This window comes from Narcine bancroftii, chromosome 4 (genome assembly GCF_036971445.1).
Source record: "Narcine bancroftii isolate sNarBan1 chromosome 4, sNarBan1.hap1, whole genome shotgun sequence".
NCBI classification, from domain to species: domain Eukaryota; kingdom Metazoa; phylum Chordata; class Chondrichthyes; order Torpediniformes; family Narcinidae; genus Narcine; species Narcine bancroftii.
This window is the reverse complement of record NC_091472.1, coordinates 204,465,931-204,491,975: the sequence shown is the minus strand read 5'-3', so window position 1 is coordinate 204,491,975 and position 26,045 is coordinate 204,465,931. Positions and strand designations below refer to the sequence as shown.

At 43.4% G+C, this 26,045-nt stretch overlaps 1 protein-coding gene across 2 annotated transcripts in view; it reads right to left on the bottom strand.

Moving 5' to 3' along the window:
* Nucleotides 1–26,045, bottom strand: part of septin5a (septin 5a) — a 148,293-nt gene that overhangs the window by 41,129 nt on the left and 81,119 nt on the right. Inside the window, exon 1 of one of the 2 annotated variants that reach the window (XM_069933708.1) lies at nt 4,471–5,031. The exons of the other annotated variant lie outside the window; for it this stretch is intronic. Within the exon in view, the coding sequence (XP_069789809.1) occupies nt 4,471–4,851 (381 nt within the window). The 5' untranslated portion in view covers nt 4,852–5,031. Of the gene's footprint in view, nt 1–4,470; nt 5,032–26,045 lie in introns of those variants that run through there. 2 annotated transcript variants of the gene reach the window in all.

Here is a 26,045-nt window from a genome sequence, read left to right as displayed (position 1 = left end):
CTCCAGGGGGAGCTGTAGGGCCACCATTGAGAATGGCTGCCCTTTTCTGCACAAAAGCATTTCCTATTTTCAGAGACCTGCAAAATTCTCATGAGTACGTTCAGCAGTCTCATACAAAATGCTGGAGGAAACCCAGCAGGTCAGGCAGTATCCATGGCAAACGGCAAGCCTTTAAAAGTTACAGTTGAATCAACTCCCATCAATCTGGTGTAGGGTGTACCCTACACCAGAACAAATGTGTTCTGTAGCCATGGATACTGGAAATTTGCTCCAAAATTCTTGGGAGTTGATGCTAGTGGAGGGGGCAGCACTGATTGTTTCCAGGTGGGCTAGAGTCCATGTCATGCTCTGCCAAGATGTGCAGCCACTGGTCTGAGCCTCATCATGGTGTTGCTGCCAAACCATCCTTTCTCATCAGATGTCTTCTGTTCCAATTGGATCTAATCTTTCTTTCTCCACACTTTTTGCAACAGCTGACGCTAATGAAGTACATTACTGAAGGACCAGGAAGGGAAAGCCAGGGGGGTACAATCCAGTGATCATTGGGGGATCAGAGGTGGAGAGAGAGAGCACATTTAAGTTCTTGGGAGTCACAATGTCAGAGGATCTTTCCTGCATCCAACACACTAATGGTATCGTGAAGAAAGCCCCTCAGTGCTTCTACTTCCTCAGGAGTGTGCGGAGGTTTGGTATGACACCAGAAAACCTTGCAAATTTCTAAAGAATCGTAGTGGAAAGTGTGCTGACTGGCTGCATCTTGGTCTGGTATGGGGACACGAATACTCCTGAGCGTTAAGCCCTGCCAGTAGACACATCCCAGGGCATCACAGGCAAACCCCTCCCCACCATCGAGAACATCTACAGGGAGCGCTGCTGTCAGACAACAGCAGCCATCGCCAAGGATCTACACCACCAAGCACACGGTCTGTTCTTGCTCATGCCATCGGGAGAGAGGTCTCGGCACCACAAGACTCACACCACCAGACTCCTTAACAACAAACTCAATCAGGGACTCATTCAAGGACTCTTACTTGGGCACTTCATTGATTGATTTTTTTTTTCTTCTCCCTGTATTGCACAGTCAGTTGTTTACATTTGTTTACATGTGTACATTGTGTAGTTTTTTTTGCACGACTAATAAGTGCCTGACCCGCAGGAAAAAGGAATCTTAGGGTTGTATGTCATGTCATGTATGTACTCCGACAATAAATCTGAAATCTGTATCACCATGCAAGATGTCATGAGTTGCAGATTAGTGTAAATTATCAAAAATTAGGCCAAAGGGGTAGATTATGAGGTCATAAACTCATAAAGATAGAAACAGCCATTCAGACCCATTAATCAGCACTGACCATTGTTTATTCTACTATCAACTCACCCCATTTACCTACACGAGTGGCCAATTGACCTACCACGTCTTTGGGGTGTGAGAGGAATAAAATATAAGAGCAGGGATGTGATGTTGAGGCTTTATAAATCACTGGTGAGATTTCACTTGGAGTATTGAGAGCAGTTTTGGGCTCCTCATTTAAGAAAATAAGTGCTGACGGTTCAGACAAGGTTCATAAGGATGATTGCAGGAATGAAAGGGTCATCATATGAGGAGTGTTTGCCAGCTCTTGACCTGTACTCGTCAGGATTTAGGAGAATAAGGGAGCATCTCATTGAAACATTTCAAGTGTTGAAAGGCGTGGACAGAGTAGATGTAGAAAAGTTGTTTCTCATGCTGGGAGAGTCGAGGACAAGAGGGCACAACTTCAGGAATGAAACCTCTGATGACGCTATTGCCCTATGGCTGCCCCGCCACATGGCAATACAAGCGGGGCCGGTTTGCCAGGAGGATGTGCGACACCATTAATTAATAATAATTATGATGAATTATAAAGATAAATTCAAAGCTCGAGTGAGCGTACTCTCCTTCCATGGTTATTCCAAAAATGAGAATGAGCTCCTCATCCACTTGTCATAGCGTGACAGGGTATTTAGAGGTTGGGAGGAATTGTTAGAGCAGGTTGCACACAAACATTTCAAAACACAGAATTTTTGGAGGACTTTTGCAGAGTGCTATTTTGCAGAAAGCAACAAAGTAGGAACATACAGCAGCGAGCTGCCTGGGAGAACACGTGATCTTTGCAGGCAGAGGGAGAACAGTGTTGCTCTCAGAGAGGGAGGGAGCTGAGACAGAAGGAGAGACAGAGAAATCGGTTCCAGAGGGACAAGCTGGCAAACTTTTAGACGACTGCCTGGTGAAAGGAGAAGATGAGTTGTTTGAAAGGTGACCTGAAAGAAAGAGGATCATCTGGAGAACCCTGAAGGGGGCAGGTTTTGTCAGCAAGACTAATTGAGAAGGAATCAGTTGTGGATGTCCTGGAAAACGAATTTCCCTCTGAAAATCAGCAAGAACCCTCTTGAGTGGTAACCATTTGCCCGTTAAGCACCAAAGCCTGGTGAACTTTGTTAATGCTAACTTCTGTGCACAGTACAAGAAATGCCTGCAACCAGTGAGATTGGACTGTGATACAAAGAACTTTTCTAAACTTATATACACATTACACACACCTGCGCTTAGTATTAGAGGGGGGATTAAATAGGTTAGGTAGGTTAAGTAAGTAGGTTAAGTAATAAGTTAAAAGTTTAATTCTGTTTTCTTGTTCAAATATAATTAAAAACTACTTTTGTTTAAGTAACCCTGTGTTGTGGTGAATATCTATTGCTGCTGGTTTTTGGGGTCCTCTGGACTCTGTAACAAAGGGTATCCACTTAGTAGAGAGTTACGAAGGGATTTCATTAGCCAGAGGGTGGTAAATCTGTGGAATTTGTCACCACAGGTGGTTGTAGAGACCAGGTGTATTTAAGGCAGAGATCTATAGGTTATTGATTAGCCAGGGTATCAAAGGTTATGGGGAGAAGGCCGGGGAGTGGGGCTGAGTGGAAAAAGGGTTCAGCCCATGGTTAAATGACGGGGCTGAATGACCGATGTCTGCTCCTATGTCTTATGGAAACCAGAGAACGTCGGGAAACCATGTGTAGTGACAGGGAGAATGTTTAAAGCCTGCACAGAGGGAAGCCAATGTCAAGGTTAAAGCTGGTTCACTGGGTCTGTGTTGCAGCATGTGTACCAGCAGTAAAATGAGCATCTTATGGAAAGGGAGGGGCAGAGCACTAGCCGTATAGAATGAGAGGATTCCGCAGCTTACAGCCGGGTCCATCAAGGGGGCCGCCAATCTGAGGATGGTAGTGAACAGTGGCGGCTCACTAGTGAATCCACACACCACTCAGATTCAATCCTGCAGCTGATGTGGATGCAGAGCAAAAGATAAATTGCAATGGAAAGCTTTTCGCAGGAATCTGCAATTTCTCATCAGCCGAACTGCCTTGATGTTGGTTGGTGGTTTACACTAAAGTGCTGGAGAAACTCAGCACATCATGCAGTGTGAGATGAAGATACATAAGCAAGGTTTGGGGTGAAGCCCTCATTGTTTGTGGGTGAGCATTTCGAGGGAAGGGAAAACACTTAGACAGACACAAACATTGTCCTGTATTCCAGATGGTACAATTGAAGCAATAGTGGGATTCTCAGTACCAATAGTTTCAAGAAGCAGGCACAAGTGCACACAAGCACTCTGGAATGAGACGAAAAGCCACAGGTTGGTGTTGCAGCAATCCCTCAGTAAGGCCGTCCAGATCCACTGAAGGAAAAGGCTCACAGGATCAAATGTGAAAACACGGTGTCACTAAATGATGACACCCAGTATCACTGATTCAGGGTCCACTGGGATTCTCAGTACCAACACCCAGTGTCACTGATTCAGGTCCCACTGGGATTCTCAGTACCAACAGCCAGTGTCACTGATTCAGGGCCCACTGGGATTCTCAGTACCAACACCCAGTGTCACTGATTCAGGGCCCACTGGGATTCTCAGTTCCAGCACCCAGTGTCACTGATTCAGGGCCCACTGGGATTCTCAGTTCCAACACCCAGTGTCATTGACTCAGGACCCACCGGGATTCTCAGTACCAACACCCAGTGTCACTGATTCAGGGCCCACTGGGATTCTCAGTACCAACAGCCAGTGTCACTGATTCAGGGCCCACTGGGATTCTCAGTACCAACACCCAGTGTCACTGATTCAGGGCCCACTGGGATTCTCAGTACCAACACCCAGTGTCACTGACTCAGGACCCACTGGGATTCTCAGTACCAACACCCAGTGTCACTGAATCAGGATACACTAGGATTCTCAGTAACAGCGGCTAGCATTAAATAAACATGTTCCGTAATCAATAAGATATGTCGTCAAGCAAAAGCAAATGTGGCTCATTCCCACTGGGTGAGTCACTGAGATTATTCGGGGAGAGAGCACAAGTGGAGCCTTTCCACAGCCACTCCCAACCCCTCTGTGAGCACCTTCCCTTTCTTTGGCGCTGCCCCTGAGCTGCCAGCGGACCAGCCCCCTTCTATCACAGTACCTGCAGCTGTGCCCGGTGGCACCGTTCCCATCTTGCCCGGGGAGAGAGGAGTCGCTCCACCAGTCGCTTCTGGATGATGATGGCATCCATGACGGGCTTCAGATTTCTCCTGGCTCCCAGAGTGACCTCCCCCTCCCCCACATTACCCTGCTGAAGCACCCCTGTGCTAATCGTAAGTGAACTGCAGCAGGGTGAAGGCTGGACTAAGGAAAAAGAGACCTGGAATTTCCTGCTATGTGCTTCATCAGGAGCGGGGGTGGGGTGACAGCCACAGACTTTATCCAAACAGACTTCCTTAAATCTGAACACCAAGGGTTTGGAAACGTGCCTCGGCCAGTCCGAAATCAGAAAACTCAGGGCGCAAAGATTAAGACTCTCCATTATCACAACTTCATCCGATCGAGTCGTGAACAGAACGGTCGCTCCAAGAGAAAGCTTGTGAGAGAAGCAATCCCTCCCCCACTCCCGACCCTTCTCATCTGCCCGTAGTCCCGGGGCAGGGGCTTTAACCCAATCGTTCAGCCGAGCTTGACACAGAGTTAACCCAGCTTCTTCAAGCACCAAGCAACCTCAAGTGTATTAATCTTTTCACTGCCCCCTTCCACTTCAATATTGCCACAGGATGGAGGGGGTGGGGAAGGGAGGAGGGAGTCATTCCAATTTTCATCCATTTACGCGAAGCATGAAAGAATATCCCTTCACTGGAGGCAACAAAGGAAAGATACCTTCCTATTAATCGATATCCAGGGCACTCCGCATGCTTTACCGCAGATGAATGACATTGTTTGAATGACAGGTATTGTTGACAACTTAGGGACCACTAGTGATGAGGTAATTAGGAATGAGTTCGTGGGAATAAATTGTACTCATTTCAGTGGGGGGGGGGGAGGGGCAGGGAGGTTACAGTTCAAGTTTATTATCATCCCATTGTACAAGTGCAACCCGACGAAACAGCATTCTCGATGCAAAAACACGCAGACACACACCCAGACATCACACCCAATCAGACAAATGATATACATCCAGCACATGTCGATAGCAGAGCCTCGGAGGGATCGTGTGAGCGGTTCATTCAGTCGTCCAGCATTCTCACTGCCCGTGAGGGGAAGCCTGGTGATTCTTGGCTCTGATACCCCTGTGTGTCTTTCCTGATGGGAGCAGCTGATAGATGCTGGCAGATGTTTCCGGAGTTCCCACTGGGTAGGTCCATTGTCCCCAGTGTTGTTTATATTAGCTATTGAACCGCTGGCAGAAGCCATCTGATGGGATGCAGAAATAAAAGGGTTCAAGGTGGGCTAGAAGGAGCACAAACTCCATTTATTTACTGATGATGTGCTAATACATTTGACCAACCTGGAGGGATCATTGGCCAGGCTGAGGACCACACTGGAATATCATGGCAAGATCTCTGGGTACAAGATAAATGTGGATAAGACTGAAATCATGCTCTTGACAAAGGGAGATTATAGACAGAACCAACAAGGGAGCCAATTTAAATGGCTGCAGAAGGGCATTCAATATAAGTAGATAAAGATTTGAGTAATTTACATAAACTCGTTTATCTCCCTTTGCTCTGCAAGATTGAGGATGATTTGGATAGATGGAAAACCCTGCCCGTAACTTTGGTGGGGAGGGTTAATTGTGTTAAAATGAAAGTGATGCCAAGACTAAAATATTTATTTCAGTCCTTGCCCATCCCATTCCCCTGAGCTTCTTTAAGTACTTGTGGAATGGTCAGGTGGCTGGGATCCCCATGGAAAATTTGACAGGGTTACAAACTGGGAGGTCTGAAATTACCAGACTTCAAAAAATACTATTGGATGGCCCAGTCAAGGTTTATCGCTTCACTCTACGAGGGAAGTGTCTATCCCCTTCCTGGGCACAAATTGGACAACACACAGTGGGAGAAAAGATAGCAGGAGAGCTATATATCAGTGGGTCACTAAATTAATACCAAGAGAAATGAATAGCCCCATATTAAAACAGGTAGTTCAGACATGGCAAAAAAAATAAATGTTAATATAGCAGGCCAAGTGACCATGGGGTTAGACAGGCCGAATCGCCACCCAAGTCACTTGGTACAAGACAGCTTGGGCCCCCCCCCATCCCTTCTCAGGAGAAGCCCACGATTGGTGACACACATTGCCTGAGAGATGTCACCATTTCCTGGTTGCACATTGTTGGGCAGGCAGTGACTCCGCAACGTGCTGATGTCACTCCTATAGACTAGCGCACCCCAGACAGGAAATGGGTCATCCCCTAAAGGCAGCACAAGAGATTCAAATAAAGTTCATTTACTGATTCACCTCGTGCTGTGGGGATGTCTCTCATTTCAGCTGCTCTGCCATTAGCAGACGCCACAGGAGTGACCCCGATGGTTCCAACATCTTTGGAACCCACCTCGAATGCAACTTAATGCAGGGCGCTGCTACTGCTACAGTCGCAACAGCTGTGACCAATGCTGTGGGCATGCACTTGCAGCGCTACTGGGCAAATCAGCCCAGGAATTGGTTTCAACTGGCCGAGTCACAGTTCCAGATCAGAGGCATTGTCTTGGAGGACACCAAGTTCTGGCATGTCATCAGCGCCCTGGATGCTGCTACCACAGCAAAAACAAGGTCCTTTGTGGAAAATCCTCCCAAGGAGAACAATTCTGGCATTTCCTCCTTAATTCCCTGGAACTCAGCTAGCACAAGAGCACCGTCCGCATCCTGAATATACAAGGCCTGGGCAATAGGAACCCCTCCGAGCCCATGAACAAAATGGTGGCCTCACAGACGGACACACAAACTGTTTCTTGTTCGAGCACGCTATGTAACTGCATCACTGCCTGGTTCGGGAACGGCAGCATCCCCAGAACGCAAGTCCCTGTGGCGGACAGTGAAGACTGCTGAGGGGATTATTGGGGTCTCTCTCCCTGCCATGATGGACATTTATAATGGCCGTTGTTTGCAGAAAGCCATAAACATTGTGAAGGACTCCACACATCACTCCGCAATCTCTTCTCCCTCCTGCCATCCGGGAAGAGGTACCGTAGCGTTCGGGCCCTCACGACCAGATTGCAAGACAGTTTTCTACCCCAAGCAATGAGGCTTCTGAACTCCAAGGGTACACAGGGCTGGCATGTGTTACATGATATTTATGTGATATGTTATTTATAAAAAGTTTCTGATGTAATTTAGCCATGTAAATAACCAGTCTGGAGAAATGCTATCTCATTTTCATGGTACTCTGCAATGGTTATTGTATGAATGAGAAATAAACGTGACTTGACTTGAATCAGGGACACATTTAAGGACTCAGACCTGTGCACTTTATTGATTTTCTTTTTGTTCTCTATGTATTGCACAGTTTGTTGACATTCGCTATCTGCCGGGTTTCTCCAGCATTTTGTGTTTTTACTTCACCCACGGTGACCACAGAATTTTGTGTTTTACTTCTGACCACTACAACAGCTCTGAGAAAGCTCTTCGAGGGATGCCTGCCTTGAAGAAGTTCTCCTTTGCTCTCTTAAGGGATTTCTGTGGGATTCTTTCACACTGCTCCTCATCTGTCCACCTCAAGCTCTACATCCACGTACTCACCTAGACTTGATTCCATAGCCATATTGCCTTTCTCTCTACCTGTTTCCGTCAAACTCCCCCCTCCCCCTCAGTGCTGCTGTCCCCTCCCTCCCTTCTCCACCTATCGTCTCCTGTCCTGCCACCACCCCCCCTTCCCCCTCCCACTCTTTTAATCTGATGCTCACCGGCATTTTCTCTCACTTTGATGAAGGGCTCAAGCCTTTTGCTACATGAAGGACACTGTTGGACCTACTGACCTTCTCCAGCATTTTGTGTTTGTACTTCAACCACAGAATTTTGTGCTTTACTGTTTACAGTTCTTTGTTTGTTTACATGTTTATGCTGTGTACAGTTTTTTTGCACTACCAATTAGTGGTAATTCTACCGCGCCAGCAGGAAAAAGAATCTCAGGGTGGTATGTGATGCCATGTATGTACTCTGACAATAAATCGGAAATCTGAATCTGAACTTCATGCAGAGGGTGGTGAGAGTGTGGACCGAGTCTTCAACTGAAGTTGTGAATGCAGGCTTGATTTTGACATTTTGAAATAGGGAAGTGGATGCGAGGGGTATGGAGGGAACTAATAGTTCGGCATGGACTGGATGAGCCAAAGGTCCGGTCTCTGTAGTGTGCTGCTACATGATTCTACGAGTCAGAGGGAACTTTCGTACAGAAATAGTGCCTTTGATCCACCAAGTCTTCCCTAACCATCAGGCACCCATGTGCACCCAATACCACTCGAACCCACTCATTCTCCCAACAGGTCGCTGGATCTTAGAATGAAGCTCAGAGGCAAGGGGGGGGGGGGTCAGAGCTCAGTAGACCTTTGGATATGGTAGGAGAGTTGGGAGTGAGCAAAGGTTGAAGACAAGAATGAGAAACAGACCAGGTGATCGTTGAAATAATCAATACTCGATGTATAAATGCGTGGATGGGGTTAAGGAATTATGGAGATATCAAGCAGTATCCTCCTTCTACACATTTCCTCCCTGTGTAACAAATAATGACTATTCCAATAAAACCCCTGGTATCCGGCACCTACGGGGATTGGTAGATGCTGGATAAGTGTGTTTTCACGTAGCTTGAGACTTACACTTACAATGCCTAAATAATATACCTGCATTAAGAATAAACAGCTTAGAGGAGTCACGTGATGGAGTAGTAGCTGGTCGGGGAACTCCAGCCCTCTCCAGAAAAGTTAAAAAAAGATAGAGAAAAACCAAAGGCACAAACATAAAAACCAAAACAAAGTGAAAGTAAAAGTGTGGAGAAAATGGCAGCGAAGAAAGAAAAGCCAAAAACAACGGGAAGAAAAGAAGAAGGAAAGACGTCGGAAGAAGAAGGTGAAGGCCTTACCTGTACAAGGAGGCCCGCCGTGGAGAGAGAAGCCCGCTCCCTGAGGTCAGTTGAAGCCCCAAACTCGGGACTACAAAAATGGCTCATGGAGCAAAACAAAAGTGCGCAAACACGCATGCGCGACTCCTCGCGCATGCGCAATGCGCAAGACAAAAATAACACTGACAGGAGGGGGGACCAGCTGAGGAGTCGATCTCCACAGCTGAAACTGACAACTACAACACAACAGCAAGGGGAAAACAGAAAATAATGAGAGCAAGAAAGAAGAGAGTAAAAATAAGAAATCAAAGAAACAACAGATGACCAACCCAGAGGAAGAAGACCAACATCAAGACACTTCTAATAAAAATAAGAAGACCAAAAATACCCAATAAAATAAAACAAACAACCCAGCAGGAAAACCAGAAGAGACAGAGGTAAAGGGCACAGATCCTGGAGTGGACTCAGAAAAAGAGGAGGAAGAACACAGAAATGGAAGATGAAGGGAAGGGCAAGTACATGGATATATATCTTTTTAAAGAATATATGGAATCAGTAAAAGAATGGCAGTCACAAGAATTCAGTGAAATAAAAAGAAGAGTAAAAAGTACAGAAGAAAAAGTGAATAGATTAGAGATGATCATGACAGAAATAGGAAAAAGAGTAGACAAGGTGGAAGAACGAGAAACAGCCATAGAAATGGAAGTAGATGACTTAAAAAAGAAATTAGAAGAATCTGATTAAAAAAAAGTATAATGGAAAATTATAATAGAAGAAACAATATAAAGATAGTGGGCCTTAAGGAAGATGAAGAAGGCAAAAATATGAAATAATTTATAAAAGAATGGATCCCCAGGGTTCTAGGAAGACCAGAATTACAGGAAGAAATGGAAATAGAAAGGGCACACAGAACATTAGCCCCTAAACCACAACCACAACAAAAACCAAGATCCATTCTAGTAAAATTCCTAAGATATACAACAAGAGAAAATATATTGGAGAAGGCAATGAAGAAAATAAGAGAAGACAAAAAAACCACTGTAATATAAGTTTTGAACTCCTGAAGAAGAGGAAGGAGTTTAATGCAGCAAAAACGACACTATGGAAAAAAGGTTATAAATTTATGTTAAAATACCCAGCAGTACTTTAAATAGTTATTCTGGGACAGCAAAACAGACTATTCTTGGATCTGGAAGAAGCACGAAAATTTGCAGAACAACTACAAAACAGACAGAGAGATGAAGAGATGTAACAAGAACAAAAATGACAGCAGACTATATGTATGTGTGTATGTAGGTATATATATATATATATATATATATATGTATGTATATGTGTGTATGTATCTAAGAAGGGAAAGAAAGGGAAGAAAGGAAGTAAGGAGGGAATTAAGAGAGTGACCTTTGTTATATATGAAGATTAAAATCTTTTATGGGGGGGACTGGGTGGGGAAGAATTACAGTCACTGCGAAATCAGTTGACGCTTGCAAGTGAATTCACAAATCCAAATGGAGAGGGGAGATGTGGTTGCCCGACAAGGGACAAAGGGCAACTCAGGAAGGGGAGGGGCTATTGGAGTTAAAGGAATTTTAGATATGAGAATAGTGGAAATATTTAATGTTTTAGAAATGTTTACTTATAATGTGTTCAAAAAAAGAAAGCAGAAATGGATAAGAAGGGAAGGTGGTAATGATGAAACGGAAAGGAAAGATAAACAAAATATGAAATGGCTATGTTGAACTATATGACTTTAAATATTAATGGAATACATAACCAAATCAAAAGGAAGAAACTGTTAAATTTACTGAAAAAAGAAAAAATTCGTACAAGAAACACACTTAACTAAAGTGGAACACAAGAAATTAAAGAGAGATTGGATAGGACATGTAACAGCAGCATCATATAATTCAAAAGCCAGAGGAGTAGCTATATTAATCAATAAAAATGTACCAATCAAAATAGAAGAGGAAATAATAGATCCAGCAGGGAGATACGTAATGATAAAATGTCAGATATATTCAGAATTTTGGAATTTACTCAATGTATATTTACCTAATGAAGAAGATCAAAAATTTATGCAAGATATATTTTTGAAGATAGCAGACACGCAAGGGAACATACTAATAGGAGGGGATTTTAACCTTAATTTGGATTTAAACATGGATAAAACTGGAAAAAAAACTAACAGAAAGAACAAAGTAACCAAATTTATAATTAAATCGATGCAAGAAATGCAACTTTTGGATATATGGAGGAAACAACACCCAAAGGAAAAGGAATATTCATATTATTCGGGCAGACAAAAAACATGAATATGTTTTGAGGTGTGATGTTTCACACCTCAATTGGGAAACAGTCTGAGGTTACCAGAAGGAAGCAATTTTGAATATGTGATTACAGACGCAATGATAATCAAAAAATTTGTAACAAACATGTACATCAAACTGCAAGAAATGGAGAACGAGGAAACTAATGGTAAAACTAAACAAAAATGGGAACAAGATCTAAACACAAAAAATGGGAACAAGATCTAAACATAAAGATAAAGAATGAAACATGAACAGACCTATTCCTGTTATCAGCCCACATTCAAGGGAGCGATGGGAAAACGGAATATAAAGCTAGACTATTATCAGACCACTCACCCCTATTATTGGCAATAGAGCTAGAGGACATCCCATCAAGAATGTATAGATGGAGATTAAACTCCATGCTACTTAAAAGACAGGATTTTAGAGAATTCATTGAACGACAAATTAAAATGTACTTTGAAATAAATACGGAATCAGTGAAAGATAAGTTTATACTATGGGATGCAATGAAAGTGTTCATCAGAGGGCAAATAATAAGTTATGTAACTAAGATGAAGAAGGACTACAATCGGGAAACAGAACAGTTGGAAAGGGAAATAACAAATATAGAAAAAGAATTAGCAATAAAGGAAGATACAACTAAAAGAAGAGAATTGGCAGATAAAAAAAATAAAATATGAAACACTACAAACATATAAGGTGGAGAAGAACATAATGAAGACAAAACAGAAATATTATGAACTAGGAGAAAAAACGCACAAAATTCTAGCGTGGCAACTTAAGACAGAACAAACTAGAGAATAGTATTGGCATTAAGGAAAAAGGACAAGCAAATTACATATAATCCAACAGAGATCAATGAAAACTTCAGGGAATTCTACGAGCAACTATATCAAACTGAAAACGAAGGGAAAGAAGACAAAATAGATGAATTTCTAACTAAAATTGAACTACTGAAATTACAAACAGAGGAGCAAAATAAATTAATAAAACCATTTGAAATAGAAGAATTACAGGAGATAATAAAAAAAACTACCGAACAATGAAACACCAGGAGAGGATGGATTCCCAATAGAATTCTATAAAACATTTAAAGACTTACTAATCCCTCCCCTTCTGGAAGTAATTAACCAGATTGATAAAGCACAAAGCATACCAGATTCATGCAAAACAGCAATAATTACAGTAATACCAAAGACAGGGAAAGACCCACTTGCACCAGCGTCATATAGACCAATATCTTTACTTAACACAGATTATAAGATAATAGCTAAACTATTAGCAAACAGGTTAACCGACTATGTACCAAAAATAGTAAATCTAGACCAAACTGGATTTATTAAAAAAAGATGAACAACAGACAATATCTGTAAATTTATTAACTTAATTCATGCAGTACAAGGAAATAAAACTCCAACAGTAGCGGTTGCTTTAGACGCAAAGAAGGCCTTTGACAGAGTAGAATGGAATTATTTATTCAAAGTACTACAAAAATTCAGCTTACCAGAGAAATATATTAATTGGATTAAAGCATTACATAAGGGGCCATTGGCGAAAGTGACAGTAAATGGATATATATCAAAACAATTTAACTTAAGCAGATCAACAAGGCAGGGATGTCCACTATCTCCCTCACTGTTTGCGTTAGCTATAGAACCACTAGCAGAACTGATAAGAACAGAAAATAAAATAAAAGGGATAAAAATAAAAGAGAAGGAATATAAAATCAGTCTATTTGCAGATGACGTTATAATATACTTAACATAACCAGAAATATCAATAAAAGAATTACATAGGAAATTGAAAGAATATGGAGAAGTGTCGGGGTACAAGATCAACGCAAATAAAAGTGAAGCAATGCCAATGAATAATGCGATTTCTCAAAGTTTAAGAAAGAATCGCCATTTAGATGGCAAACAAAGGCAGTGTGATACCTAGGTATACAAATAAATAAAAACCTCGGCCATCTATATAAACTCAATTACCATCCATTAATGAAAAAATTACAAGACGACTTAGAGCATTGGAAAGACTTACCACTAACACTAATAGGAAGGATAAACTGTATTAAAATGAACATTTTCCCAAGGATACAATACCTATTTCAGTCATTACCAATACGCCTAACAGAGAAATTCTTCAAGGAGTTAAAGAAAATAATAAGGAAATTTTTATGGAAAGGGGGGAAACCAAGGATAGCACTAGATAAATTAACAGAATGGTACAAACAAGGAGGCTGACAACTTCCAAACTTTAAAAATTATTATAGAGCCACACAATTAAGATACCTATCAGATTTTTATCAAACAAGGGAAAAACCAGATTGGACCAGATTAGAACTAGATAAAATAGGGGAGAAGATACCTGAACATATACTATATAAATGGGATGAAAAATTGGTACAATGTAGGAATTCACCGGTATTGCATCATCTGCTCAACATTTGGAAGAAGATTCATGTAGAAAGGAATAAAACAAATTACCAACTACCAAAACTAATAATGACACAAAATCAGCTAATCTCTTTTACAATAGATAACCTTTCCTTTAGAGAATGGGAGAGAAAAGGGATCAAAAGAATAGAAAATTGTTTTTCGGGAAATAAATTATTATCCTTTGAACAAATGAAGGATAAATATAATATAACTCATGATACAATGTTTGCATACTACCAACTGAAAACCTACTTGAAGGACAAATTGGGAAACAGTCTGAGGTTACCAGAAGAAAGCAATATTGAATATGTGATTATAGACACAATGATAATCAAAAAATTTGTAACAAACATGTACATCAAACTGCAAGAAAAGGAGAACGAGGAAACTAATGGTAAAACTAAACAAAAATGGGAACAAGATCTAAACATAAAGATAAAGAATGAAACATGGGAGAAGCTATGCTCCGGAACTATGAGAAATACAATAAACACGAGGTTACGTATGATACAATATAACTGGATACACAGCTTATATATCACACCTCAAAAGTTAAATAAATGGGACCCAACTGTATCAGACGGATGTTTTCACTGTAAAAAGGAAATGGGAACAACAATTCATGCAATTTGGACATGTGAGAAAGTGAAAAAATTTTGGGAAGATCTAAACCAGATATTAAATAAAATCACAAAAAGCAATATACCAAAAAACCCAGAGATCTTCCTCCTAAGTAATATAAAAAACAAAGAATTTGGACTCGATTTGGATGGAGCACAAAAAAGATTTGCTATGATAGCCCTAGCTGTAGCAAAAAAATGTATTATGTCAACCTGGAAATTAGAAGATAACTTGAGAATACAACAATGGTATATAGAAATGAATAAGTGTATTCCATTAGAAAAAATAACATATAATTTAAGAAATAATATTACAATATTTGAACAAATATGGGAGCCGTACATGAAACACAATAGAGAAATCCTACCGTGGACTTCCACCACCTAAAATGACAGAAGGAGAAGATAATGAAAAGAACTGACTCAGTAAAATTTCTTGTTTATTTTTATTAAGTGACAACATTGTTTAACGGGTTTAATGTATCTTATAGATTGAACTTTAAATAAATGGGAAAGGGAGTGAGGGAGGGAGGGAAGGGAGGGGTGAAAAAGGGGGAGAAAACGACACTGTATATATTTAAGAAGAAAGATGTCTGTATGCATCTTAGTCAATATGGTTTATAATGTGAAAAATAAAAAATTTTAAAAAAAGAATAAACAGTTTAAAAGACAAAAATACTACACTGTACTTCCACTGAACTTCACTTCCATGAATATATAAACCTTGAAACTTTTTACTTTATTTTCAGTCACATTCTATGAAAATTTTAACTGTTGCTACATCTGCAGATTCCTCCCCCTCCAATGAGCTGCCCAAACGACAAACAATAACATTATAGATAATTAACCCCCCCCCCCCCAAGTTTACAGATGGAGCTTCTGACTGGGACGACTCTTAATAAGCAGGGATAGGAGACACTTTAAGAGAGTCGCCCCAATGGCGAGCGGCATCAACCAGCTCTTCATCCTGGGTGACGCCATTACTGTTTCACACAACTTTATTCAAATAGCTGCTATGAGCAAAGCCCGATCAAGGCGCTCTGCTGGCTGGATATTTGCTCCCATCCTCACCTAAGGTTTATGTGTTACTTCAGAAAACATTTATTTTTATAATTTTAAACTTACATATTTTCACTTAATATTTTATTCATTTTTTAAATTTATTTGCCTTCATTTTTTTTGCCATTTGCTTGAATTACAGATATCAGTGGTTTTCAAGATTCAGTTAATTGTCTTTGTAATAACACAGGGTCATATTACATGAATCTGCCTTTCACCTGCTGTAAGGCAGACAGATTCACCATCAGCAGAAATTGCATGAAGCCCCTCTTACAGTCAGAGAAAGAGAAGCAAAGGAGAATTCCCCCCAGAGTCACCGAGTGTTCATGGATTCACCACAACAGTCTCCGCAGCTACACTGTCCAAGCCATTGGCAACCTGAGTTCCAGATCCGATCCTTCAGTGCCTTTGCCTTTGGCACCTGGTTCCAAACCCCCTTCAGCCAGATTCAAGCCAGTCTCCAGCAGTCCGCAGCCCAGCACAATTCCCCTGACCGCAGTTTCCAGCAGCCTGCAGCCCCTGTGAGTTCCATGGCTCGAGTCAGCAGCAGCCCGCCATATGCGTGGGTCTTTCAGCCACAGAGCCCCCCTCACTGGTCCGCTGCTGTGGTCACTACCCTGTGGGTCCTCTCCTCTGCTTCTCCTTCTCAGACAGGGGTGGAGGGTGGCATCCCGTTTCCTTTTGACCTGCTCCAGTCCTCTGCTTCCCTGGAGTCTGCGACCCCTCATGGCTGCTGCAGTCAGAGACGTCGCCATCCTGGGTCGTGGGATTTAAAATAAAACTACGGTCGGCTCCTTCAATGAGCCGTTCAAAGCCTGCGTGGAGCTGATAGCAGTCTGTCCGTTTTACTGTATTTCCAAAATTCTAAACTAGACTGGACAGGGCACTTGGAAAAGGAATCTTGAGTCTCCAGAGCTGTTAAGGTTGTTGATTGTTTGATGTGATGGCTACACCTTAGTTTTACGGCATTTCCACAAAGATGGATGGGTTGTTTTTGAGGCAGGCCCCTCCAAGTATCTGGAATCACTCTCAAACTGCCAAAACATTTCTCTGAAAAGAAATGCATTAGCTTGAAAATTAATGAACAGTTGCACTCACAGTATGAGACCCCCACCTTGCTTCAGGCACATTTTGCATTGGAGAGTTACCCAGCGAAGATCACAGACAACATATTTGCGAAAGAAATTTGGATTATTTGATAAAATATAAAAATAATTCAACCAGGTTTAAGATGGCAAAGGACAGAGGCCACTATTACTGGGGCCGAACTGAGCTTTGCTGTAGCCCAAATGTGGAACGATGAATTAGACGTCAGAGGCTCTTTTTATCCTCTCCCTCGGGTCAGTGTGAGGAAGACCAGCATTTTGTGTCCGTCCCTGATGTGAATGGCTGGAGTATTTTTCATGTAACTTTTGTTTGCAGAGAATATCACTCACTGGAGTCTCTCCCCACCACCCCCATTGATGTGATCTACCTGGATTGTTGTCTGAAGAGGGTACGCAAAATCATTGAGGACCCCTTCCACCCCGCACACAGCATTTTTCAGCTGCTCCCTTCGGGGAAGAGATACAGGAGGATCAGAGCCAGCACCACCAGGCTGGGGAACAGCTTCTTCCCACGGGCAGCGAGAACACTGAACGACCAAAGGAACTGCTCACACTGACCGTCCGAGACTCTCATATCCATGGAACAATATTTATGTATTTGTACCTTCGACTACTGCACGTGCATTGTTTGCCTGGATGCGCGTTATGTCTGTTTGTGTGTCTGTGTGTTTTGCCCCGGTGACCAGAGAACGCTGTTTCATCAGGTTGGACTTGCTCGAAACAAGTCCTGGAACTTGGCCCTGATCTGGGGTTCTCACACTCACCTCCGCAGCTGCCACAGAACCAGAGTGGAAACAATTCCCCCCTCCGTCCAAAGATAAAGAATAAAACATATAAGAGAAAGAGAAGGAGGAAAAGAAGAACAACAGCAGCAACATGTGTGAACACAGTGTATAGACAGCCTGCTACAGGTCCACAGGGATGAGCCGACCTAATAACCTACTCGAACAACTGTCTGGAATTTTCCTACTGCGTCACCCTCCATTTATCTCAGTTCCACACACCTAATAGCCTCTTATCCTCTTGTACCTGCCTCCATCAGCATTGCCAGCAGTGCATCATTCCCTCTGCTCTCTGTGTGAAAAACTTGGCTCTCACATTCCGCCCCCCCCCCCCCACCGGCCCCCCATACTTACTCCCAAACACCTTAAATCTATGGCCCCTCGTGTTAGCCACTTCAGCCCTGGGGAAAAGAGCCTCTGGCCATCCATAGGGTCAATGCCTCTCATCATCTTGTACACCTCCATCAGGCCACCCCCTCACCCTCTGTCGCTCCAAGGAGAAAATGGCCAAGTCCACCCAACCTATCCTCATGAGGTATGCTCTCCAATCCAGGCCCCATCCTTGTAATTTATATTAACGATTTGGATTGTGGAGTGAATGGTTTTGTGGCCAAATTTGCAGATGACACTAAGATAGGTGGCGGAGCAGGAACTGTTATAGAAACCGAAAAGTTGCAGAAGGACATAGACAGATTAAGGGACTGGGCAAAAATATGGCAGATGAGATACAACATTGAGAAGTGTTCGGTTCTACATTTTGACAGTGGAAACCAACGGGCAGAGGACTATCTGGATGGGGAGAAAATTCAAACCTCAGAGGTGCAAAGGGACCTGGGTGTCCTCTTGCAGGGAAACCTAAAATCTAGGTGGGATCGGTAGTGAAGAAGCCGAATGCTATGCTGGCATTCATTTCAAGAGGAATAGTGTATAAGAGTAAAGAGATGTCGAGGAGGCTCTATGGGGCCCTGGGGAGACCCCATTTGGAGAAATGTGTACAGTTTTGGGCCCCCTATCTTAGAAAGGATATGATGTTGTTGGAGAGGGTGCAGAGGAGATTTACCAGGATGATTCCTGCAATACAGGGGCTGGCGTATGGGGGCCGTTTGACAGCTCTTGGGTTGTATTCATTGGAGTGAGGGGGGGATCTCATAGAGACATTTCGAATATTGAAAGGTTTTGACAAAGTGAATGTAGATAAGATGTTTCCTTTGGTGGGTGAATCAAGGACAAGGGGTTACAGTATTAAAATTAGAAGTTATCCAATTAAAACAGAGAGGAGGAAGAAGAACTTCTTTAGTCAGAGGGTATGGATCTGTGGAACTCACTGCCGCACAAAGTGGTGGAGGCCAGATCATGGGGAGTATTTAAACAGGAAATGGACAAGTATCTCATTAGTGAGAGTATCGAGGGATATGGGGAAAAGGCTGGAAATTGGAACTAGGTGTGAGCATAATTCAGTTTAGAGACACGGAAAAGACTCGAGGCGGCCAGGAATGAACATAAGTGGGATGTAACCAAGGTCTTGTATAGCTGCAACAAGGCTCTTGAACGCGATCCATCAAATTAGTCACATTCAACACAGGTCACACTGCTTAGTGGGGCATTTAGAGAGAAGTCATCTCTGGCCATCACCTTGAAAGTCGATGGCCTCACCGATCAGACAAAAGCAGGAAACGTAACTTCAAAGGGTTCTGGAACCGAAACGTGCACTATTTATTTTTCTGCAGATGCTGCCTGTCCTTCTGGGTATCTCCAGGATCTTCTGTTTTCATTTCAAATTCCCAGCAGCTGCAGTTGTTCCTTTAAGTTCACCCTGGTTCTCTCAGATCATTAGAGCTCATATTCCCACATCGAACCTGCACTCAGAAGCTAACACCCTGAGCAAAACAACAAGTTTGAACTGAAAACTTTATGATAAAGGAGCTAATTGTTCATTCATAGAGCAGCGTGAAACTTCCAGCCTCTCAGCTCTGGTGACGTCTTCTCCCACCAGTCTAGCTACACCAGAGAAAGTCCACCTCCCAGGCTGGGCTCTGGTCCCAGACTTGCTGCAACTGGGAAGCTTTGACAGGCATCCTGTTACTATAAATACAGGCTGTCCAGCATGTTGGTGTAGGGCCCCCGTGGCATTCATTTCAGAATGAGATGAAGCCGCTGCCAAACTCTGATATTGTACAAGGTTGGAGACAAAGAGAACGTCACCAGCTGGTGAGCTCAAGAAGGACCAGAGAGAAAAAGAATAAGGAGGAAGAGAAAAGACTGAGAAAGGAGGAGGCTATGGCAGGAACAGGGGGAAAAGACAAAAAAGAAACAAAGGAAAAGGAATGCAGAGAACCAGAAGGCCAAAGGAAAGGCAGAGATACTCAGTGAGAAAGTACCATAAAGAAGCCCTTCAGCCCACTCTGCCCATTCTGACCCAGTTTCCTTTCTCACAGAGCCAAAATCAGTTCTCACCTCTCTGATTAGCACCTTTTGTCTGATGGTCTGGACTCCTCTCCCTCCCATTCTTCCCTTTCCCTCCAGCCCTTGAAGACAGACATCTGTCCCTTTTCTCATTCACACCTTGAGGCCCGAATTGTCGGGAGCCTATCTTTATCTCCGACGAGCCCAGCTGAGTCCCTGTGTTTTTATCACCCTCTGTGCCTTGGCAGTTCAGTGCTCACCCCTTTGTTCATAAGAGATTGTAACGGCACTGGTTCACCACAGCTTACAATCAAAGAACACACATGTGTTTCTTCCAGCACACCATGAAGTTGGCTTTCTGTTATCATTCACTAGACACAATACTGCACTTTCAATTCCCCAAACCCCACCAAGCCAAATTCCTCTGACCTTCTCATTGGCTCACCGCCACATGGGGTGATCCTGACGCTCTCCCTCCCCTCCTCCCTCTAACCAAGGTAAGTGCTGATCACGTCAGCCCCCTCCCACCCGAGCCATGCAAGGAGGTGACTGATTGGAGCTGTCCCACCATGTCACGATCCGGAGGGCCGATGGTTCAGCCCAACCTCGTACGACAGTGCAAGGCAGACAACGCACGGTCTGGTTGGCTGCAGTGCGACTCAACCCCTGACTCTGGCTCTGGTGCAGAACGTGGACTGTCGATATACACCGGCTTCAACCAGTCAATTGAAACCGGGTCAGCTTTACCAGCCTTGTCGATTCCGGTGCAGAGATTTCAGTGGTTCCCTCCAACCACTGAGGGACGCAGACATTCCAATATGTTGCGTGTTCTTTCAGCCATGAATAATTCTCCTCTTCAAACATTTGGCCAGAGGTCACTCATGTTGGGACCGTCATGGGCAGAATGAGGTCGGCATGATCCGCTAACTGATCGAGGGAGGACATTCGAAAGACACTCACCAAATGCTCTTGAACATGATGAGATAAACATTGATGGAACCTCTGTTTCCAAAATTCTCCTTTGACAGGATCTTCCCCAGCTAGTCTGTGCCACCACCTCCAGATCTGTGACAGTGGCCTCTCGCTTGGGCTGTCACCAGCCAGTGATAGGCCAATACGAGTCTCCCTAGATGGCTGAGTGCACCGCAGAGTAGCCGCCAAGCCTGTCGTATGGGAGATTACCATCCGCATCCACTCAGACATCCTCCACTTCACAGGCAATCTGTTCTGGAATACGCTCCATCAGTAAACCATATTTCATCTTCTGAGTCATCACAATGAGGGCAGAGAAATGCGCTACGAGGATCGTGAATCATGTTGGTGCATTATTAATAAAAAGGGGAGGAATCTTCAGTTTGATCTCCCCAATCGCTCCTGTAAGGGGTTTATTTTCATCACTATCCATTTTAAATGAGAAAATACTGTGCACTCATGGGGTCACCACTTGTAATGGCACTGACTGACCACAGCTTACAAACAAATAAAGAATTCACTCACCCATTTCTTTCAGCACACCGTGGTCGACTTTGTTTTATCATTCACTGGACACAACATTGTATTCTTCAACTCCCCAAACACCACCCAGCTAAACTCCTCCATTGGTTCACCGCCACACGGGGTGATCCTGATGCTCTCCCTCTCCTCCTCCCGATGGAGGTAAGTATACGACCGTGACAAGTACTGCACCCTCCCCCCCGCCACCTTCAAAGCAGCGTGCCCAAGATTGCAACTGCGCTCAGGAATCCATCAAGGATTGCCCTCAGATTTACTCCAAACCTTTTGCTCTTCACCTTAAATCAATGACCTCTGGATATAGGCACCTCTGTTGTTGAGGAAGATTTCTCACTACCCACTGGTAATTTTGTCTCGGTCCAACATGTTTCCCATATGACTCCTCTACTGCAAGGGAAACAAACTTAGCCCAACCAGTCTTAACTGAAACGCTCCATCCCAGTGTGAAATGTAACAAGGAAGAAAACAATAATAAATGCATGGTTACCATAGTATCTTACAAGTATCTCAAGCTGCTTTAGAGTCATGGAGTCACAGGGAGATATGACGTGGAAACAGGCCCTTCAGCCCATTGAGGACATGCTAACCAATGACCACATTAATCCGACTGTTTATTCTTCCCACATTCTGATTACTCACCCCCACCCCACCCCCAGATTTGACACTCTAGGGGTAATTCACAGAGACCAAGTAATTTTAATTTAATTTAACAGATACAGCAGCCACGAGCCGTGTCACCCAATCACACCTCTGCGCCCAGGTATCTTTTGGGGGGGGGGAAGGGTGAGAGAACACCGGAGCACCAGGAGGAAACCCACGGGGAGAATGCACAAACTCCTCACAGAGACCGGCGGATTTGAACCACGGTCACTGGCGCTGTAATGGACCACATCGCCTTTTGGAAGGAGGAGAAGACTTAGGAGCCCAAAGGTCATGTTTCTGGAGTCTTAAAGAACTGTCACCTGGTGACTCTACGCAGAGAAATGTTGTTGTTCCTAAACAATGTGGTCACTTGCTTTATGCATCTCCATAAAGCAAAATCTTTTCAACTATATGGAATGCAATCACGCAGAAGGCTCGCCAGCAATTATACTTCATGAGGAGTTTGAGTAGATTGGGGATGATACCAAAGGCTCTTGCAAATTTCTACAGGTGGACCATGGAGAGCATTCTGACCGGTTGCATCACTGTCTGGTATGGAGGTGTCAAGGCTCAGGACAGGAAAAGACTACAGAGGGTTGTGAACTAGGCCAGCAGCACCATGGGCACCAGTCTTCACTCCATGCAGGACGTCTACAAGTGGTGGTGTCTTAAGAAAGCAGCCTCTATCCTCAAGGACCCACCACCACCCAGGCCATGCCCTCTTCACTCTGCTACCATCGGGGGAAAAGGTACAGGAGCCTAAAGACGAGAACTCAGCGACACAAGGATAGCTTCTTCCCCTCCATCATCAGATGTCTGAATGGAGAATGAACCATGGGCACAACCTAACTTTCTCTTCTTTCCACTAATTTATTTATTTCTTTTAAAAATAATTTAGAGCACCTGTCACGCTGTTGCAAAACAACAAATTTCATGACATGTTAATGAGAATAAAATTCTTATTCTGGTTCTGAATTTACTGTAGTAGTCTTTACAAGCTGGAGCTGATATTGCCAAAACAAAAATCTTTCAAACTACTCAGCAGAAATAATATCATATCAGAAGCTATGGTGTAAAATTCCTTGGGTGGTGCAGCAGGTAAAGATCTAAGGCAGGGTAATGATTACCCTATGGTATCTGTCTCTGAGGCTGACATCAGAACATAATTCAAGAGGGCTTTTCCACGCAAGGCGTCAGGCCCTGATGGGTGTACGTGGAAAGGTCCTGAAAGGACCAACAGGTCGGAGGGTTCAGGAACATTTTTAACCTCCCACTGCTACAGTTGGAACTTCTCCCTTGCTTCAAAAGGCCATCGATCATTCCCGGTGCCCAGAAAGAGCAGAGTGAGTTGCCTCACTGACTATCGCCCAGTAGCACTAACACCTACCGTAATTCCCCCCCACCAATATGCTCATGACCATCGCTCGCCATCAGACCCGGCCCCACCCCCTCCTGCGTCACTAGCATGCATCAAGAATCACCAGCGTCTAGCTTGACGAACCCTCGCAACTTTCCACTCGCCCCAGGCTGTGTCATTAGCATGCGCCAAGCATCACTAGTGGTTAATGATGCTTGATGCCGTAAAGGCAGGGCTCTCGGCACCTATATTGGGGGGGTGGATGATGATAACAGCAGCCGCCCCCATTGCACGGTCCCCCCAACACACTAATGCCCCCCTCTAACATGCTAATGCCCCCCTCTAACATTCATTCTGGCGCCAACACTGATGAAATGCTTTGAGAGCTTGGTCATGGCCAGAATTAACATGTACTTAAGTAAAGCACTGGATCCATTGCAATTCGCCTATTGTTACAATTGCTCCACAGCAATATCACTGGCTCTCAACTTAGCTCCTGATCACACTGAAAACAGCAAATTAAAATTACGTCTGCTCTTCATCGACTACAGTCACGTTCTACGGGGAGTTTGGCGCCATGTCTTCACATGAATTGCAGCTCCTCTGAGTCTCAAATGACCAGCAGTGAAATGATATTTCCAAAGGGGACAAAGTGGCAGCAAAGATCCACCCTCTGGACAATGGGATCCAGAGAATTTCTCAAAAAGAAGGACGTTGGAGGTGAAAATTTGGTGGAAAAGAAAGAAGGACAAAAGGAAAGACTTTGGCCGATGAAAGCATATGATCGGAAGCAGGGGAGTGTGACAGGCTATGTTATATTTTATATTATGTGTAGATATGCTTTAGGAGGAGATAGATTGTGGGGTTTTTACTGTCAGTCACACAGACATACAAACACTTCCAAACAGACCTCATTTAAAATGCAAGAGCTTGGCTCAAGCCAGACAGCAAAGGCTTCAAGTGCCTTTGCAAAAACTTTGAAGAATGCCAATAAGGACCTCACAAGTAAGTGTTAATTGGAAATGCTGTGGAGTAACAGATCATTGTTTTGGAAAGCAACAGATGAACTGACTTGGAAGATTAGGTCCGGAGTCGCAGTCTGTCTGAGTGCAGTTGGCTGTTCTAAGAGGGTCGTGGTTGTCTCTGAGAGGAGAGAGAGAGAGAGAGAGAGAGAGAGAGAGAGAGAGAGAGAGAGAGAGAGAGAATTAATTTCTACATTTCAGCAGCAGGAGCTGGGACTGGAACAGGACAAGCTGGCAAGCTTGTGGAAAAACCCCATTTTGCTTAGTTCAGACTGGTCAAAGCCCTTGTGGTCCACACAAGAGGTGAGGACTGGCTGCCTAACGTTTCACCTGAAATAAGTGAAACAAAAAGGAACTCTGTGGTGACCTGAAAAAAAGAGGTTATCATCTGGAAAACCCTGATGAGGCAAGTTTCTTTGGCAAGACACTGAAGTGGCTGATCAGAAAGGAATCAGTTGTGCGTGTCCAACGAGCAACAAATCTCCCTCTGAAAATCAACAAGAACCTTCCTGAGTGGTAACCATTTACCTTTCAAGCATCAAAGCCTGGTGAACTTCATGAATGTTAAATTCTGTGCACAGTATAAGAATTGCCTGATGCCGGTGAACTTGGAGGAGTAAGAAGTGAGATTGGACTGTGAAACAAAGGCTTTTCTGAACTTACATACACATTAAATACACGTGCGCTTAGAATTAGAAGGGGGTTAAGTTAGGTTAATAACAATAAGTTAAAGTCTGATCCTGTTTAAATGTTTAAAGATAATGAAAAGCAACTTGTGTTTAAGTAACGATTTGTCTTAGTGAATTTCTATTGCTGCTGGGTTTTGGGATCCTCTGGGCTTGTCACAGAAGAAACTCGAGAGGAAAACAACAAAAAAATAAAAGACAGTAAAATGAATTAGAGCAAGTGAGACACCAAATTTAAGAGCTGGGGCCAGGACAGCAATAGTTCATTGGACGTTCTTTTTCCACACGATTACTTGGTTCCGATTTAGTGCAAAAAATTTATTTGCTTAATTTTTGTAGATTTTTATACAGCTTAAGAACACGACTAAATGCTGTGGGGCCTGCTGTCTGCCCTGATTCAGTGATATTAGTAAGGCTACATCTGTGGTGGATGTTCGTCCATGGATTACTTGCTAATACAGAGGTTTTTTTTTCTCATTAACAACGCTACAGCTTCTCAGCAAAGAATGTTAATTTCTTTCTTCTGTAAAGAAGCTGAGGAGTGTAACAAGAGAGATACTGATAGTGAGAATGGTAAAAGTGACAACAGCTGTGTCTCGCTTGCCTCTAGTCCAAATTCTTTAACCAGGTCTAAATGTAGCTCTGAAAGTAATGGTGCTTCGAAGTCAGGCTTCTATCCCTGCAAAGCTGTTTGGACAGAAGAAATGAGAAAGAAACGTATCCCTGGTTAGACTTCAAGG